Genomic DNA, 15,866 nt, shown 5'->3' with positions numbered 1-15,866 from the left:
AGTAAACTCCTAAAGTATATAAATTTGACTAACTCCTATAACATTAGAAATTACGGCTGGGTGTTGTAAACACAGTCTTAGAATGTAATAACTGTCCGACTAATAGCCTTGAAGATATTCCCAAAAAACGATGCCACATCGGGTCTAAAATGGTTAGTAGGTAGAGTCAAGTCCAAAAGTCTCGCCACCACCAGGGTGAACTTAGAGTGGCCGTTCTTGCTCTTCCCAGTTGAGGAAGAGGAAAGAGAAGAGAAGCCTGGTTTTAGCATACGATAATTATGATATTTTGTCCACTCCTGTATGACACATGCAATGATAATCATTCCACACATTTTTAATGCTAGGATAGATTCACAGGAAGATTTGGTTCGATAGCTGTGAGATGTGTAGGAGAAATTGTTCTTGGACCTCAAGACCCTCCAGTAGCATTCAGATGCCTGGAGGAGGACTACTGTAAACTGCTGAAACAGCTGTCCATCTTCAACAAATGGTGGGATGAAGTCTGCACAGGCCTCACAAAGGTGAATGAAATCCTGAAAACTGAGGAGAAAGTTTATTGTCGCATGGATATTTTCATGTTTATTTTGAAATAACTTAACTTGCTTAATCCTAGAAGGAAATTGAACTTGTAAGAAATAAATATGTTAAAATGTTTTCTTAGTGTTTTATTGATTCCTCAAAGCCTCAGGAATTCCACGGGATTTCACGAAATCACAAGAAAATCACAGGATTCCTGAAAGCACCAAGAAAATCACAAGATTCCTCAAAGCTCAGGAAAACCATAGGATTTCTGGAAGCCGCAGGAGCATTCACAGGATTCAGTGGCATAGTCCTGATCTAAAGTTATGCAGAGGTGCTAATTGGATAGAAGCATCTCTATAAGATGCTCTCTCTCACTAGTTGGGCCGCAAGGTTGTAGGGAGGCTGGTTGGGCCACTGCAGGTGGGATGGTGGGGAGGCTGGTTGAGCAGCTGGGGCATGGGAATGAAGGGGAGGCTGGATGAGCTGCCGGGGTGAAGGGACAGTGGGAAGACTTGTTGAGCAGCTGGGACAGGGGAATGGAGGGTAGGCTGGTTGGGCCACTAGAGTGAAGGACGGTGGAGAGGCAGGTTGGGATGAAGGGCCACAAGAACGGTGGGGAGGATGGTTGAGCCGACGGGCCATGGGAATGATGGGGAAGCGGGTTGGGCTGACAGGGTGTGGGGACAGTGGGGAATCAGGTTGGACTGCTGGGGCGTGGGGACTGTGGGAAAAAGGGTTGGGCCACCAGGGCGTGGGGACAGCGTGGGATGCAGTTGGGCCATGGGGACGGTGAAGAGTCAGGCTGGGCAGCAAGGATGATGAGGATGGTTGGGAGGCAGGTTAGGTTGGCAGGGTGCAGGGATGGTGGGGAGATGGGTAGCGCCACTCCATGTGTGGGGACAGTGGGGAGGTGGGTTGTTCTGCACTGGCAGGGGACGGTGGGGAGGCAGGTTGTGCCATATGGGTGGGGAACGGTGAGGAGGCGGGTTGGGCTGCTGAGGCACATGAACGGTACGGAGAGTGGGTTGCACCACCAGGGGGGCCAGTGGGGAGGGAGGTTGGGCCACTGGGACGCAGGTCGGTTGGGAGGTGGGTTGGGCTGCTGAGGCGCGGGAACAGTGGGGAGGCATGTTGGGATGCAAGGGGATGGCGACGGTTGGGAGCTAGGTTGAGCTGCTGGGGCACAGGAATGGTACGGAGGCAGATCGGACTGTCAGGGATGGTGGGGAGGCTGGTTTGTGCCGCACAGGCGAGGGACAGTGGGGAGGCGGGTTGTGCCGCACAGGCGGGAGATGGTGGGGAGGCAGGTTGTGCTGCATGGGCGGGGGTACAATGGGAAGCAGATTGGCTACTAGGACGTCAGAACAGTTGGAAGGCAGGTTTGGCTGTTGGGGACAGTGGGCAGGCATGTTATTCCGCCACAACCGCCAGGCTGTGGGGATGGCAGGAGGCATTTGGGCCAGTGGGGAGGCAGGTTTTTGTTCAATAGGGTTGTGGGGATGGTGGGGAGTCAGGTTGGACATACAGGTCACCGAGGGCAGTGGGCTTACAACGGACAGTGAGGAGAATGGTTATGCTGTTAGGATTTCAGGAACTTAGGGGAGGTGAATTGGGCACTGGTACAGAAGGGAGGTAGGTTGGGCCGACAGGGTGCAGGGACAGTGGTAGTGGTGAGTTGGACCACTGGGCCTCAGGGACATTGGGGGTACAATGGGGAAGCAGATTGGCTACTGGGACGTCAGAAACAGTTGGAAGGCAGGTTTGGCTGTTGGGGACAGTGGGCAGGCATGTTATTCCGCCACAACCGCCAGGCTGTGGGGATGGCAGGGAGGCATTTGGGCCAGTGGGGAGGCAGGTTTGTTCAATAGGGTGTGGGGATGGTGGGGAGTCAGGTTGGACATACGGGTCACCGAGGCAGTGGGCTACAAGGACAGTGAGGAGAATGGTTATGCTGTTAGGATTCAGGAACTTAGGGGAGGAGAATTGGGCCACTGGTACAGAAGGGAGGTAGGTTGGGCCGACAGGGTGCAGGGACAGTGGTAGTGGTGAGTTGGACCACTGGGCCTCAGGGACATTGGGGAGCCATATTGGGCTGCCAGGCCATGGTGACAGTTGCGAGGCAGGTTAGGCTGCCAAGGTACAGTGACAGTGGGGAGGCAGGTTGGGCCACCAGGGACGGTAGGATGTGGGTTAGGCAGGGGGCCAGTGGCAAGGTGGGTTGGGCTGCAGGAGCGTGGGGACAGTGCTGAGCCATTTGGGCTGCTGGGGATGGTGGCAGGAGGACAGTGGGTAGGCAGATTGGGCCACTGGGGAGTGGGGGACGGTTGGGAGGCAGGTTGGGCCACTGGAGCACAGCGACAGTGGGGAGGTGAGTTGGCCACGGGGGCGTTTCGACAGTGGGAAGGCGGTTTGGTCCACTAAGGCTCGGGACGGTGGAGAGGCGGGTTTGGCCACCAGGATCGGGACAGTGGGGAGTTGGGTTTACCGCTAGGGCATTGGGACGTTGGGGAGGCTATCCTCAGGGGAGAATTTTATTGAAAGATCCTTCAGAAAATGGACTTAAATATTAGCTAAGTTTTCCACTATGACAGATAGTGGTTATATTATAATGGAGGCCTGATTGTATTAAATTGTATATAACAAAGATGTAAAATGTAATATATGATGTTATAGTAATTCTCAAGATATAGGAGTTCATGTTTAGAAGAATTTGGATTCGACGGACCATGTGGGAAGCAGGATGGTCTTACATAACAAAATTTTCACCTTGTGGCGTCATAAGCAATGGAATTTCTTAATTAGGCAGAAGTTCACAGGGTGGCAAATGCTCGGTTGGTTCCAAATTATATAAATTAAGAAGCTTATAGTGGAGATTTTGAATTAAAGGAAGACTTAACTTACAGAAAGGAAATTGGCACTGAAAAGGCGCCTAAGATTATGGAAATTTTAAACCGCATTGTTAGTTGAGAATATGGAAACTTTTAACCCAAGTGTATCCCAAATTAAACAAGCTATTAAAGATTACTTAGATCACAGCTATTTTGAGTATATTTTGCACTTAGAAAATCAAAATGTTACAGAGATAAGGAACAAGGGGAGAACTCAGGTTATAGAAAATGCTCTATTTGTCCTTTAACCCAAGTCTTTTGGACTTAACGGCTCACGGCTTTTTCAATTCAACATAGGTCAACACATTCAGGTCTTGAAGGGCACTTCAGTATTCTGGGACTGGAATTCTTAAGACCCACGGTATACACGAAATTCCGAAAATTAGCATTTTCGCTGTAATTCTGTACAATTTCAGGTTGCTTTAAAATATATTCATCATATTTCGTTTATACATACATTCATATATATATATATATATATATATATATATATATATATATATATATATATATATATATATATATATATATATATGTATATATATATTATATATATATATATATATATATATGTTTGTGCGTGCGTGCGTGCACGTGTGTGTATGCATATATGCATATATACATACATACACGCAAACACACACACATATAGCATATATATATATATATATGTGTATATATGTGTGTGTGTGTGTGTGTGTGTGTGTTTGTCCGTGTCTCTCTAAGAATTAGTCCCAGCAAATTATCTGCCTTTTTTATTATGGATATGAAAAAATTTATGCTCACTCAATGTTTCCTTATACTAATTTTAAATCAAATACCCAATGTTCTGTCATCTTTGGCTGTGCCATAGCTCTATATATTAAATATGAAAATATACACGAATTCAAACTTGTTTCTTGTTTCATTTACAATTATTATTATTATCATTATTATAAAGTGCGTGAGATGGTTGAGTAGTTTTCATGAGGTCGTATCTGGAGAGGCGACTGAGCTAAGTTCATTCCAGGTGTATAATCCCTGACTTAGATCACGCAAACCTGCAACCACAAATATAAGCTGCAAAATAATTGCTGTGATAACAGGTGCGCTATCTCTGAAGAGGAAACAGTTGATATAGCTATAAAAACGATAGAATGATGACCATGATTTTGATTAGGACATTGTGTGATGAATATAATTACCAGCAATGAAGACGATGATACTGATAGCTACCATCGACGACTATATAATCTCACTGGTTAAAGAGCTGTTCAAGTATATATCTTTCGTTTAAAAACGGTAAACTTCTAGGCATATTAACACCACGTTTAACCATCAAACTCCGAATGCTTAACAACATATATTTGACATATTATATGAAGGAACTGAAAAAAACATTTCTTAAATATATTATGGCCAGTTTTCATGACATAGGTATAATAATAATAATAATAATAATAATAATAATAATAATAATATCATTGAACAACCCTTACCGCCCTGAGATCAATGAGCGTATTAATCTCATACGCCAAATGGATTTACAAATAAGTCCGCTATGGCATTAAATGTATTGTGAGCATAAACATGAAGTTCCCGTCGCATTACCATGGAAATTTATTTGACTCGCGTTGTTTTTGTAGTGTATTGCTTCCATATGTTTCTAATTACCATAGATTTTATTGTTATTTACGAACAGTAAATTAAAAGGGCGGTCAACATACTCTTCTTTTAGCTATCCTTCTTTTCAATTTCTATTTAAATTTGTACCACTGTTTATGGAACAACTTTTGGTACTATTTTCATCTGTTTTAAGCAGGTGTTGACTATGTTGCTATTGTTTTATTCTTTCATCTCTTCTGTATTTGCTAATATTAAGGTTTGAATTCCTATATTCTTAAACAACCTTTCTTTTCCTTTTATCAATTAGTGCTAGCAGCAGTAGTAGTAGGACTTGAACCAACATTGAAATGGAAACGAGATAGAAATGAGGGTCAGTATCCTTGGGACGGCTCTCCTTCCCTTTTGTCAAATAATAGTAGTAGTAGTAGTAGTAGTAGCAGCAGCAGCAGCAGTTGTAGTACCAAAACCAAACAATAAAACCAAACTGAAACGAAATACAAATTGGGTTCAATATCCTTGGGATGGCTATCCTTCCCTTTCGTCGTCGTCGTCGTAGTAGTAGTAGTAGCAGTAGTAGTAGTAGTAGTAGTACCAAAATCAACAACGAAACAAAGAGAAACAAGATAGAAATGGGGTTCATCATTATCATTGGAACATAAATGGGAGTAGAATTTCCTTTGAACGGTCCTCCTTCACTTTTGTCAAATAGTAGTTGTAATAGTTATAGTAATAGTAGCAATAATACCAAAAACAACAATAAAAAAGACAGAAACGATATAGAAATGGAGGTTCATTATCCTTGGGACGGCTCTCCCTGATTCCAATCAGATTTGCCCACCAAATCCAGATCTCAAATATGAACATTCCCAAGACAAAGGACTTTCATCCCGGGAAGAAATAGGATCCACGACAATTCCTGTCTTGTATTTCGGAGTAAGAAGATTCCTCAATAGGAAAATAGGATTAGGATTGGTGATTCCTTTCTTTGAATAAGGCCAATGGACCGTTACTAACCGTTATTTGGAGATGGGTAGTTACTGTTTCGTGTGCTATATAACGGTCTGATATTACTCGTTATATTGTGTTTGTGTGTTTCTTTGGGGGAGGGGGCGTGTTGTGGTTCTGTAAAAGAAAACTAAAAAGACGGCCATTTGTCTGTAAGTCCGCGCTTTTTCTGTCCGCCCTCAGGGCATAAAAACAGCTGAGGCTAAAGGAGTGCAAATTGGTATGTTGGTCCTCCACCCTCCAATCACCAAACATACCAAATTGCAGCCCTCTAACTCAGTAATTTTATTTTATTTTAGGTTAAAGTTAGCCATGATCGTACGTATGACACCGCTATAGCTTCCTGGCCGTTGCTGAGAGTTTCATACAGCATTATACGTTCCACAAAAAGCTCGATTGTTTCTTCGGCGCATTTTTTAGTCGTTTTTATAGAAGACTATTAATTTCTATTAAATCTCTCTCTCTCCCTCTCTCTCTGTCACGAAAACTACAAGCTCATAGCCAAGGGAATTCGTAGCATACTTTGCTAGATTATATTTCGAATGCTTTAAGTTCAAGCTTGTTTCTTTTTTATTTGGCGATTTGTTATACATTTTCTAGTTATTGAGAAATTGCTAGAGAATGTTTATGTTTTATTATTAAATTAGCTACATTTTTGTTAGTCAGTAACATTTGCCGCCATAGTGTGTGCCTCTTGCGAAAAAACTGAACGAAATATTGAAAGTATTAAGAACACTAAAGGCCCGCTACGAAGTAATCCGCACACGCCAGTGAGTGAATGTATCTATGAGATATTTCCTCTCTCTCTCTCTCTCTCTCTCTCTCTCTCTCTCTCTCTCTCTCTCTCTCTCTCTCTCTCTCAATGGATGGTTTCTATCCTTCTCTTTATTCCTGAAATTTTCATCTCAACTCATTTCTGTCTCCAGCCAAAGAATCACTAACACAACTTCCGGCGCACTTCTGTTTGCACCTGCACCTCGATCCAACATGGCGTCCTGTTTCCTGCAAACAAAATCGTCCTTATGTTTCCTGGGTGTGAGACGGATCGGCTTCCTGCCCCACACTCAAAAAGGTGGCGTCCGTTTCCGACAGATGGCGTAATCGTTTGACGTCTCTTCTTTAATGTTTTACCTGAAAACTTTTATTTGGCTTCTTGTATAAGTGTGACTTGGCTTTGCACTATTGTTGCTATTACGAAAGCTTATTAATTTCCCTTTATATTGTTTGCTTTTACGCAGTTATTAGATTTTCGCTCGGCTCTGCATTGTTGTTGATGAGAAAGTTTGTTATTTTCCTTTTTTATTTTTTAGATATTCTACTTAAGGAAGTATTTTAGGCTTTATAAAATAATGAACAGTAGATTTTACTCTAATTATATTTCATGGCTATCCATTTCACTGAAATATTTTGCGTACATGAATGAAAGCTAAACTCAGAATATTTGAATGATCACGAATGTAGATTAGAACAATAAGTTTTTCTCTTTGAACAAATTAATTTCATGACTATCCATTTCTCTGTGACTTTCTTATGGATGGGTGCAAACAAGACAGAGAATATTTAAATAATCATAAATGCTAATTGTCATTTCTTTTTTTTCTTCTTTTTTTTTTCTTTTTTTTTTTTTTTTTTATTTCTTTTTCTTTTTTCTTCCTTTTTCTTAATACCAATCTATTTTCGGGAGTTTTGAGACTCAAACTCCCTTTCTGAAGTGTTATCACAAAACGTCCTCCATACGAAAGGGCTGTTTTCCAGTTTCAAGATCTAGGCACGATCTTTTACATAGCAAATAGTGTTCTCTATTTGCTATGTAAATAAGAATCTCACACGTGTGGGAGGATCTCAAGGCTGTAAAGCTTATAATATTAAACGTTCCTTTTGTAAGTAATTTTTTTCTTTTTTGTTATGTAAATTGCACTTGGTCATTAATGTTCATTTTTGGCTGTATATTTGAAGGGTTGCAAAACAATTTCACATTTATTTTCAACATTACTTTTTAGTTTTCTTTTTATGTGTTTCAAAAATAATTTCACAGATTGTTTCATTAATACGTATCAACAATACTTTTTAACTTTGTTTTTTTTATGGGTTACAGAAATAATTTCATAGGATTTTTGTAAGTTTCATATTAATTTTTACATTTCAGAAAAATCTTTTCATTACACACTATCTAGACATTCTTAAATGAGATTAGCACCAACTTCGACTTGAAGATTAATCCTTACATTTAAAGAAGGTTTTTTTATTACTCATGGTCTGGATATGGTTAAATGAGGTTAATAACTTTTACTTGAAGAGTAACCTTGACATCTAAAAAGTTAAATGAGTTTAATGCCAACTTTTACTTGAAGATTAGATTATTCGTAAACAAATGAAAAGTGATTTCCATATAAGAATATCTATAGTCTCAAAAACTACGAACATAAAGTTTTTTATTTTCTAAACACATAACCAGCAGGTAAGATCGGCCTAAATTTTCACGATTCTATTCTCACTCTTTAGGTTCTATCTGCTTCAAGTCCAATATGTTCCTAAACAAACTAAATATTTCTACAGTTTACTTTGTTTCAAAGCTTAATTGAATCACCTAAATATTCACTTTACTATTTTTTTTAATTTTCATCTTTTCAGGCTCCCAGCTCCAAATTATGTTTGTTTATCTATTTATTTATTTATTTTTTTATTTTTTTATTTACTTATTTATTTATTTTTTTTTTTAGAGACAGGTGTCTCAGGTTGGTGTCTCATGTGTAAATGATTAATTTGAAGAAGAATGGATTAAGACCGACAAGAAAAAAGTTTCGTAAAATTGAAATTCATTCCGGATTATCTAGTTTTTTAAATTCTTGATACGGGGCATTGTTATTTTATGAAACGTAAGTCAAGAAATGAAGACAAGTATGCAGATTAGAGCCGTCATATATATTAATATATATATATATTATAATATATATATATATATATATATATATATATATATATTATTATATATAATATATATATAGATATATCTATCTATCTTATCTTTATCTATCTATATATAATTTATATATACGTATATATATAATATATATAGATAGATAGATATATATATATATGTATATATATATATATATATATATATATATATATATATATATATATATATAAATGTGTCTGTGGGCGTGCGCGCGTTTATATGTTAGCCGCCCTACAAAAAGAGGTTAAGAATGCGCATTTTTCAAGAGGGTAACGGACTCCATCAGGAATTTTCACCTAGCAGCCGTGTGTTGTGGAAAAAGCTTCATGGCGTCTTCAAATGGTTTGGGTGGATGTCCGGCAGATGCCGACCTAGTAAAACATATCGAATCATGGAGACGTGAGCGCGGGTTCGCGAATTAACCCAGCGGATGGACTACGTGACTCAAATTGTCACTTGATAATGACGTCACGTAGAACATTCTAGAACAATTTAATTTTTTCGTACACACGAACATCAGAACTGTGAAGACTAGCGTACGTGTGTTTGTATGCTTATCAGGGCGCGAGAAAAACGCAATAAATTCCAGTAGTGAGTGATTAAGTCGAGACTAGCCGACAAGCTCTTTAGCGAGGCGCACAATATCTACATTATAAAGTAAAAAGAAAGAAAGTATTCAGTGTTGGAGTTTGCGAGACTTTAGTTGAACACTGAACAATTTACAGGTGTCCCGAGAGAAGCAGAAGTGCAGTGGGAAAAACATTGCATTTCTAAACATTTTTTCTTCCACGTATACAGAAACATTTATTTTTATTTTTATTACCATTATTTTAAGCTCATCCATTTTATATTTTTGATTTCTGAAAGTTATGATTTCTTTTCCCTCAGGTGGATTGAATGCCACCAAAATGGGAATTCTGACATGTTTACATTTCTGAGTTTGGGGAATATAGTGACATCTATGTGAGCTATTGTGATTTTATATGGAAACTGGCGTGGTAATCATTTAAGATGAATTTACGTTTTTTAGTTGGGTTTTCAATTCATTTCATTTTTTTTTTCATCAGGTTAGTGTAGGTGCCAGATGTTCGTTGAGGTCTACGTTACCAAGTTGTCTTTCTGGACAAGGCCAAAACTAGGTCTTGTTACAGTGATGGCAATCGGAATGGGCAATCAGGCCTATGGATTACAACACTGGAGAGATTGGGGTGTTGCACAGGAGTAAGAAATCATGTAGATGTTAGAAGAAAGGATCATAGTTAGAGTTAATCAGGTGGTACTCTGTTGCTGAGATGTGTTTTGAACTGGAGTCAGGCAGATCCGTCTACTGAGAAGCCTCCTAAGGCAGTAGCGATTCAAAGATTGTGTTAATACAACGCGTCTAATAAATACGGTGTGGATACCGTAATATTCCATGGCGGTCTAGACCTTGGTCGATGGTGCATACAAGAGGATTGTCGTGGGTTTAATTAATAGAAATCTGCGGTTGCGTTTGTGATTAGATATATGCGCTAATCCAGTGAACAGACGGCCTCAGTGTGTTTACAGTGTCTCCTGCAGTAGCGTTAATGAATGTGTAAGTATTCATTATTTCTTTTTGTTTTTTTATTATGTTAACAATTTCCTAACTTTTGTATTTCAATATTTACGGGATTAAAGGGACAGTTTAGACGTTTGCTTTTAATCGCCATACATATTTTTTTCTTTCTGGGAGCAGAAGGTATTAAGTTTTTTTTTATTTTATTATGAGGTATTCATTAGAACTGCATTTATAGGGGATTAATCGATTAAAGGTAATATACGGCGATGTGGTTCGTTATTTTTTTTTTTTCGTTTTGTGTGCGTGTGAGTGTGTGTAAGTGCATGCAACGAGTGTGGAGAAAAAGACGTGTGGGTGCTGCAAGTTAGCAGCTTGAGGTCTGGAGGTATCCAAGGTTTGGGTGAGATCAGCAGAAATTCTTGGGTAGCAACAAGACAAAGAGCCTTTTTCTATCTCATGCTCGTGGCCTACATTTCGATCAGCTGCTGAGGAAACCTTGACCGTGAGAGTAGGAAGGGTGTTTCTTTTTTTCGTAGAGTGCAGGGAATATTCACTTTGGAAATATTTATGTCGGGGATTCATATATCTTTTTTTTTTGGCGATTTGTAAAGGAATTTAGGGAATATTGTTGGTATTCAAATCATATTAAGATCCGGTAGAATCCTAAATACTGAGGGCTTCTCTAAGTTAGACAGAATGGCAGAAGGAAACAAAAATGATCAGACTTTGCTTCATAAAGGCACTGCAATTGCATCGGTAGTTCGCCTTTTCAGGGTTTTGTGGAAGGTGATCTTTCTCAGTCAATGGAAATTTTTATTGAAGGAGTTAATAATTTTCTAAACTCCAAGGGAATTAGAAGTGATGCAGAGGCGGCGTTCAGACAGGCAGAAGCCTTGATGGATTTCAATAAAAGGGCTTTTGAGTTTAAGCAGATGCGCTTTGGTTTTTCAGGTATTCCAATGACTTTTACGAGGTTAGTGAACACAGTTTTCCATGGGCTATTAGGCAAGAATATCTTTGTGTGCATGGATTATATATTGATGCAATGGACTCATTTGAGCACCACATGGAAGTGCTTAGGGAGGATCTTATGAGACTTAGGGTAACGAGCTTGAAAATTAAGTTAGCGAAGTGAGACCTCTTGAAGAAGCAGATTACATATTTAGGTCATGTTATATCTAAAGAGGGAGTCAGAGTTGTAGACGATTAAGTCAAAGCAATGAGAGATTTTCCTGCCCTTAAGAGAAAGAAACAAGACAGGCAATTCTGGGGGATGGCGGGTTTTTCAGAGTTCGTGAAGGAGTTTTCTATCTTGGTAGCTCCTTTAACAGGTACCTCTCCAGAAAGTTAACGATGCATTAATGAATCCCCCGGTCATTAAATTTAAGGATTTCGGTGAACCTATAACATTAGTGACAGATGCCAGTCCGGCTGAACTGATAATGGGTCGAATAGGAAAATCCCTTTTATGGATCTCGATTAATCCGTAAGGTAGAAATGGGCCAATCGTAGTCACTTTCTCTTTTAGTGAACTGAATTCCTTTAGTAGTCTTTATTTTTCAATTAAACCTTTATATAACATCAGCTAATGGGTCTTTCCGTAGTTTTTTGTAAGGACTAGAATCAGATAAGTTTTCCATTTTTTCAATATATATATATATATATATATATATATATATATATATATATATATATATATATATATAAATATATATAAAACACAGATCAGAATCTCAAGGTGTTTATTCACACAAAGAAGAAGATTAAACGTTTCGTGATAATATCGCCACATCTTCAGGGATTTTCTACAATATGTAATATAAAATGTTAAAGTAAAATAAGAGCTGATTACAAGATTCAATAGTTGCAAAGCTGAGAAATTAAATGGTACGATTACAACTTACAGACCTTCATTTTATGCACACTTGACTAAAACTAAGACTAGAAGTACAAATAAAATGATAATTAAAGAAAATAACATTTAAAATTCTAAGCAAAATTATACGTATACATAAAAAGGATGCCAATACATACAATCAAAGAAAAAATCATATATTCATAAGACTGCAGCATCAAAGCATCAAAGATAAGAACATACTAAAAGGTAACAACGTCAAGAGCCACAAAGAATGACAGAAAAAATTTAGGCTAAAAACAAAGGGACTGTAGAGTCGGAACTCGTATTTTGATGTTAAGCGTTCCCTAAATCAACAGTTCGTTGAGTTCCTTTGTCTGGCCAATCATTTTTAAATCTTCATATTTGATGGTAGTTTAAATTTAATAATGCATTTCCTTATATAAGAAGTTTCTGGGTTAGATAGCTTACATCAGGTTCTATGACTAATGGCCCAATGAGAATCCCTGAAGATGTGTCTATGTTGTCAAAAAGCGTAGGATTAAAGCAAAATGTATATCTCATCACATTCCTGCCTTTAATCTTCTTCATTTTATATATATATATATAATATATATATATATATATATATATATATATGTATATATATATATATATGTGTGTGTGTGTGTGTGTGTGTGTGTATAAATGGATGTACATGTGTGTATGTGAGTGTGTGTGCATGTTCCATATACACTGTGAAATACATTTACCATCTCGGAATGAACACTGTGTGGTTAAGACATCACTGGCACCAAAATGGGTTGGTATGTGAGAAGGGGGAAATAAAAAAATTAAAGAAAACGACAGATATTAGTGTCTAATCCATAGTTTCAAGGTCGCTGAGATGAATAACGACTCTCCCGATACCTATTGATATATATATATATATATATATATATATATATATATATATATATATATATATATATATATATATATAATATATATATTGTGACGAAGGTCCAAGTATCTGGTTGCTACACTTACCAATCATTAATTGTTACCTCACCTCAGCCAGACACCTGAACCTTCATCACAGGTAAAATACGACTGAAGACTCTAAAGGCAACAGTGAACCCTTAAACAACTTACCAGTATTGCAAAAAATCAGACTAAGTTCATTAAAACAAGTGTGAGGTAATCTTATATGTAATTAAATTGACTAAAGAGCACTCCATCAACAACTTTAAAAGTCTAAGTATATCCTTGATTTCAAAAGTCTAAGTACTTCCCTGGTTCTAACTCACTTAAATTAAATTCAAGGAAAACAGCCCAATTACCACTCTATGTTTTTACCTAAACAAATACTGGTGAAAAAGAAAACACTTATAAAAATTTTAAACACAAAAATTTATTATTAAACTCAAAATTTATAAGTGAAATTCACAATATCAGGGAAATTTACTGTTACTTGAAAACAACACAAAGTTTGATTAATTCTTGATTTAATTAAGTAAGATTAAATCAAAATTGATTTATCACAAAAATCAAGAAAACTCATTAATTCAATCAAAATTCAAGTGTTAGGTATTAAATAAAATTTGGAAATTAATTTACAAGTGCTAAACAACACTAAAACTTGAAAAGAATCCTAAGTAAATGCAAATCAATTCACACCTGTTAAATTCAATTAAATGTGCACTGATTAATTATTGAAAAATATTAAGTTAATCAAATCGTGAATGCAAATGAAAACAGAAAAATGTGGAAAATAACAAAATTTCTCAAAGCATTAATCTCACAGAATATAAAAAAAATACACTTCAATAAGAAAAATTAACAAATGCACAAAAAATCACTTCAATAAGAAAAATGGTTAAATGCACAAAAATCACTTCAGTAAGAAAATGGATAAATGCATAAAAATTAACAAACTCCAAAATGTGAAAAATGGTAAAAACTCCCCTGGAATAACTCGAGTACTTTCCGTATTTCAAGTACTTTTTAAGTTTAAGTTTAGTGCACTGAACTTACTAAAAAAAACTCTTACCTTGGTATACCAATTTTAGAAGGCCTTTTTCGAAATCACCAATCAACACTTACACACGAGGCACCTGTTACACACTTTTACAATGTTTGTTCAGATTCCACATTAAGCACTAAATAATGCTAAATAACTCTTAGAAATACGAAGTCTAAAAGTTACGAGTTACCAGTCACTAAGTATGAATTCTTTACGTTAATGTAAGATCAAATGTGAAAGGAATAGTTATTTTGAAAGCAAAACTAAATGACGTCACTTCGCAAAGATGACATATACTTAAACAGAAGGTTCTAAAACGATCTTGCGAAAAGATGAGGCAATACTATAGGAATATGGTGAAATTTCCATTTCAAGATTTAAGCTACTTATGAGTCTATAAATTCTCTTTTGATAAATCGAGAGATATAAGAGTTACGTAATTTACTAATGATATTAGATAGTTTTCAATACAAAAACATCTCTAACTACTTATATGAAATGAAAGTGTGAAACAAGATACGAACATAGCATGTTTAAAAAAAAAATTGGAACCATGTGGCCCACACTGGTGACAGGTATTTTCCTGCTTCGAAAAATTCTTTTTCTTCTCACATTCTACATTATCTTAACTTTTAAATTATGTTATGAGAAATCTGAATATACATTATCAGAACATACTAGCATTAAGCCAAGTAAGGAATCTAAAAATATTGCAAACGCTTTTCCAACATTTCATGGTTATAGAGAGGAAATATGCGTTACGAAAGCAACGGCATATAATTATAATATATGTATTATATATATATATATATATATATATATATATATATATATATATATATATATATATATATATATATATATATTTATATACATATATATATATATATATATATATATATATATATATATATATATATATATATATATATATATATATATATATATATATATATATATATATATATATATATACACACATATATATATATATATATATATATATATATATATATATACACACACACATATATATATATATATATATATATATATATATATATATATATATATATATATATATATATATATATCTCTTATGATATATATATACATGTATGTATACATATATATATATACATATATATATATATATATATATATATATATATATATATATATATATCATTAAGTCCACGATAAAAAGGGGAGTGAAAAACTAGGGACTTGGAATAAGCACTTTCGTAGTTTATTCTACATTTTCAAGTACACACTAAATATAATAGAAGTTGACAGACCTTTAGATACAAAAACAGAAAGGGAGGCCGGTTACAGTTTGTTAATGTGGGTGACGTGTTCTTTAGGCAAAAGACACGGAGAGAAGATCAAGGGACACTTCAGGATGGTGATTTAAATTCCTTGTTGACGTGACTTCAATAATGGATTCCAACAGATTTCTTTTGCTGTGATCTTTGACTCTGCAGATT

At 36.4% G+C, this 15,866-nt stretch overlaps 2 protein-coding genes across 2 annotated transcripts in view; both read right to left on the bottom strand.

The window, feature by feature from the left end:
* Positions 1–876: 876 nt before the first annotated feature.
* Positions 877–1,652, bottom strand: LOC135212234 (uncharacterized). The gene is made up of 2 exons (XM_064245676.1): positions 1,480–1,652; positions 877–1,243 (listed from the first exon to the last, which is right to left on the bottom strand). The coding sequence occupies exons 1-2, from the start codon at positions 1,650–1,652 to the stop codon at positions 877–879; spliced, it is 540 nt and encodes a 179-aa protein (XP_064101746.1).
* Positions 1,653–2,587: 935 nt separating this feature from the next.
* The window catches only part of LOC135212233 (uncharacterized), a 31,713-nt gene continuing 18,434 nt past the window's right edge, over positions 2,588–15,866 (bottom strand). Inside the window, exon 2 of the mRNA XM_064245675.1 lies at positions 2,588–3,034. Within this exon, the coding sequence (XP_064101745.1) occupies positions 2,588–3,034 (447 nt within the window). The remainder of the gene's footprint in view (positions 3,035–15,866) is intronic.

The sequence above is a fragment of the Macrobrachium nipponense genome, chromosome 40 (genome assembly GCF_015104395.2).
Source record: "Macrobrachium nipponense isolate FS-2020 chromosome 40, ASM1510439v2, whole genome shotgun sequence".
Lineage (NCBI taxonomy): Eukaryota > Metazoa > Arthropoda > Malacostraca > Decapoda > Palaemonidae > Macrobrachium > Macrobrachium nipponense.
The sequence above is the reverse complement of the archived record's forward strand: the minus strand, read 5'-3'. Positions and strand labels throughout refer to the sequence as shown.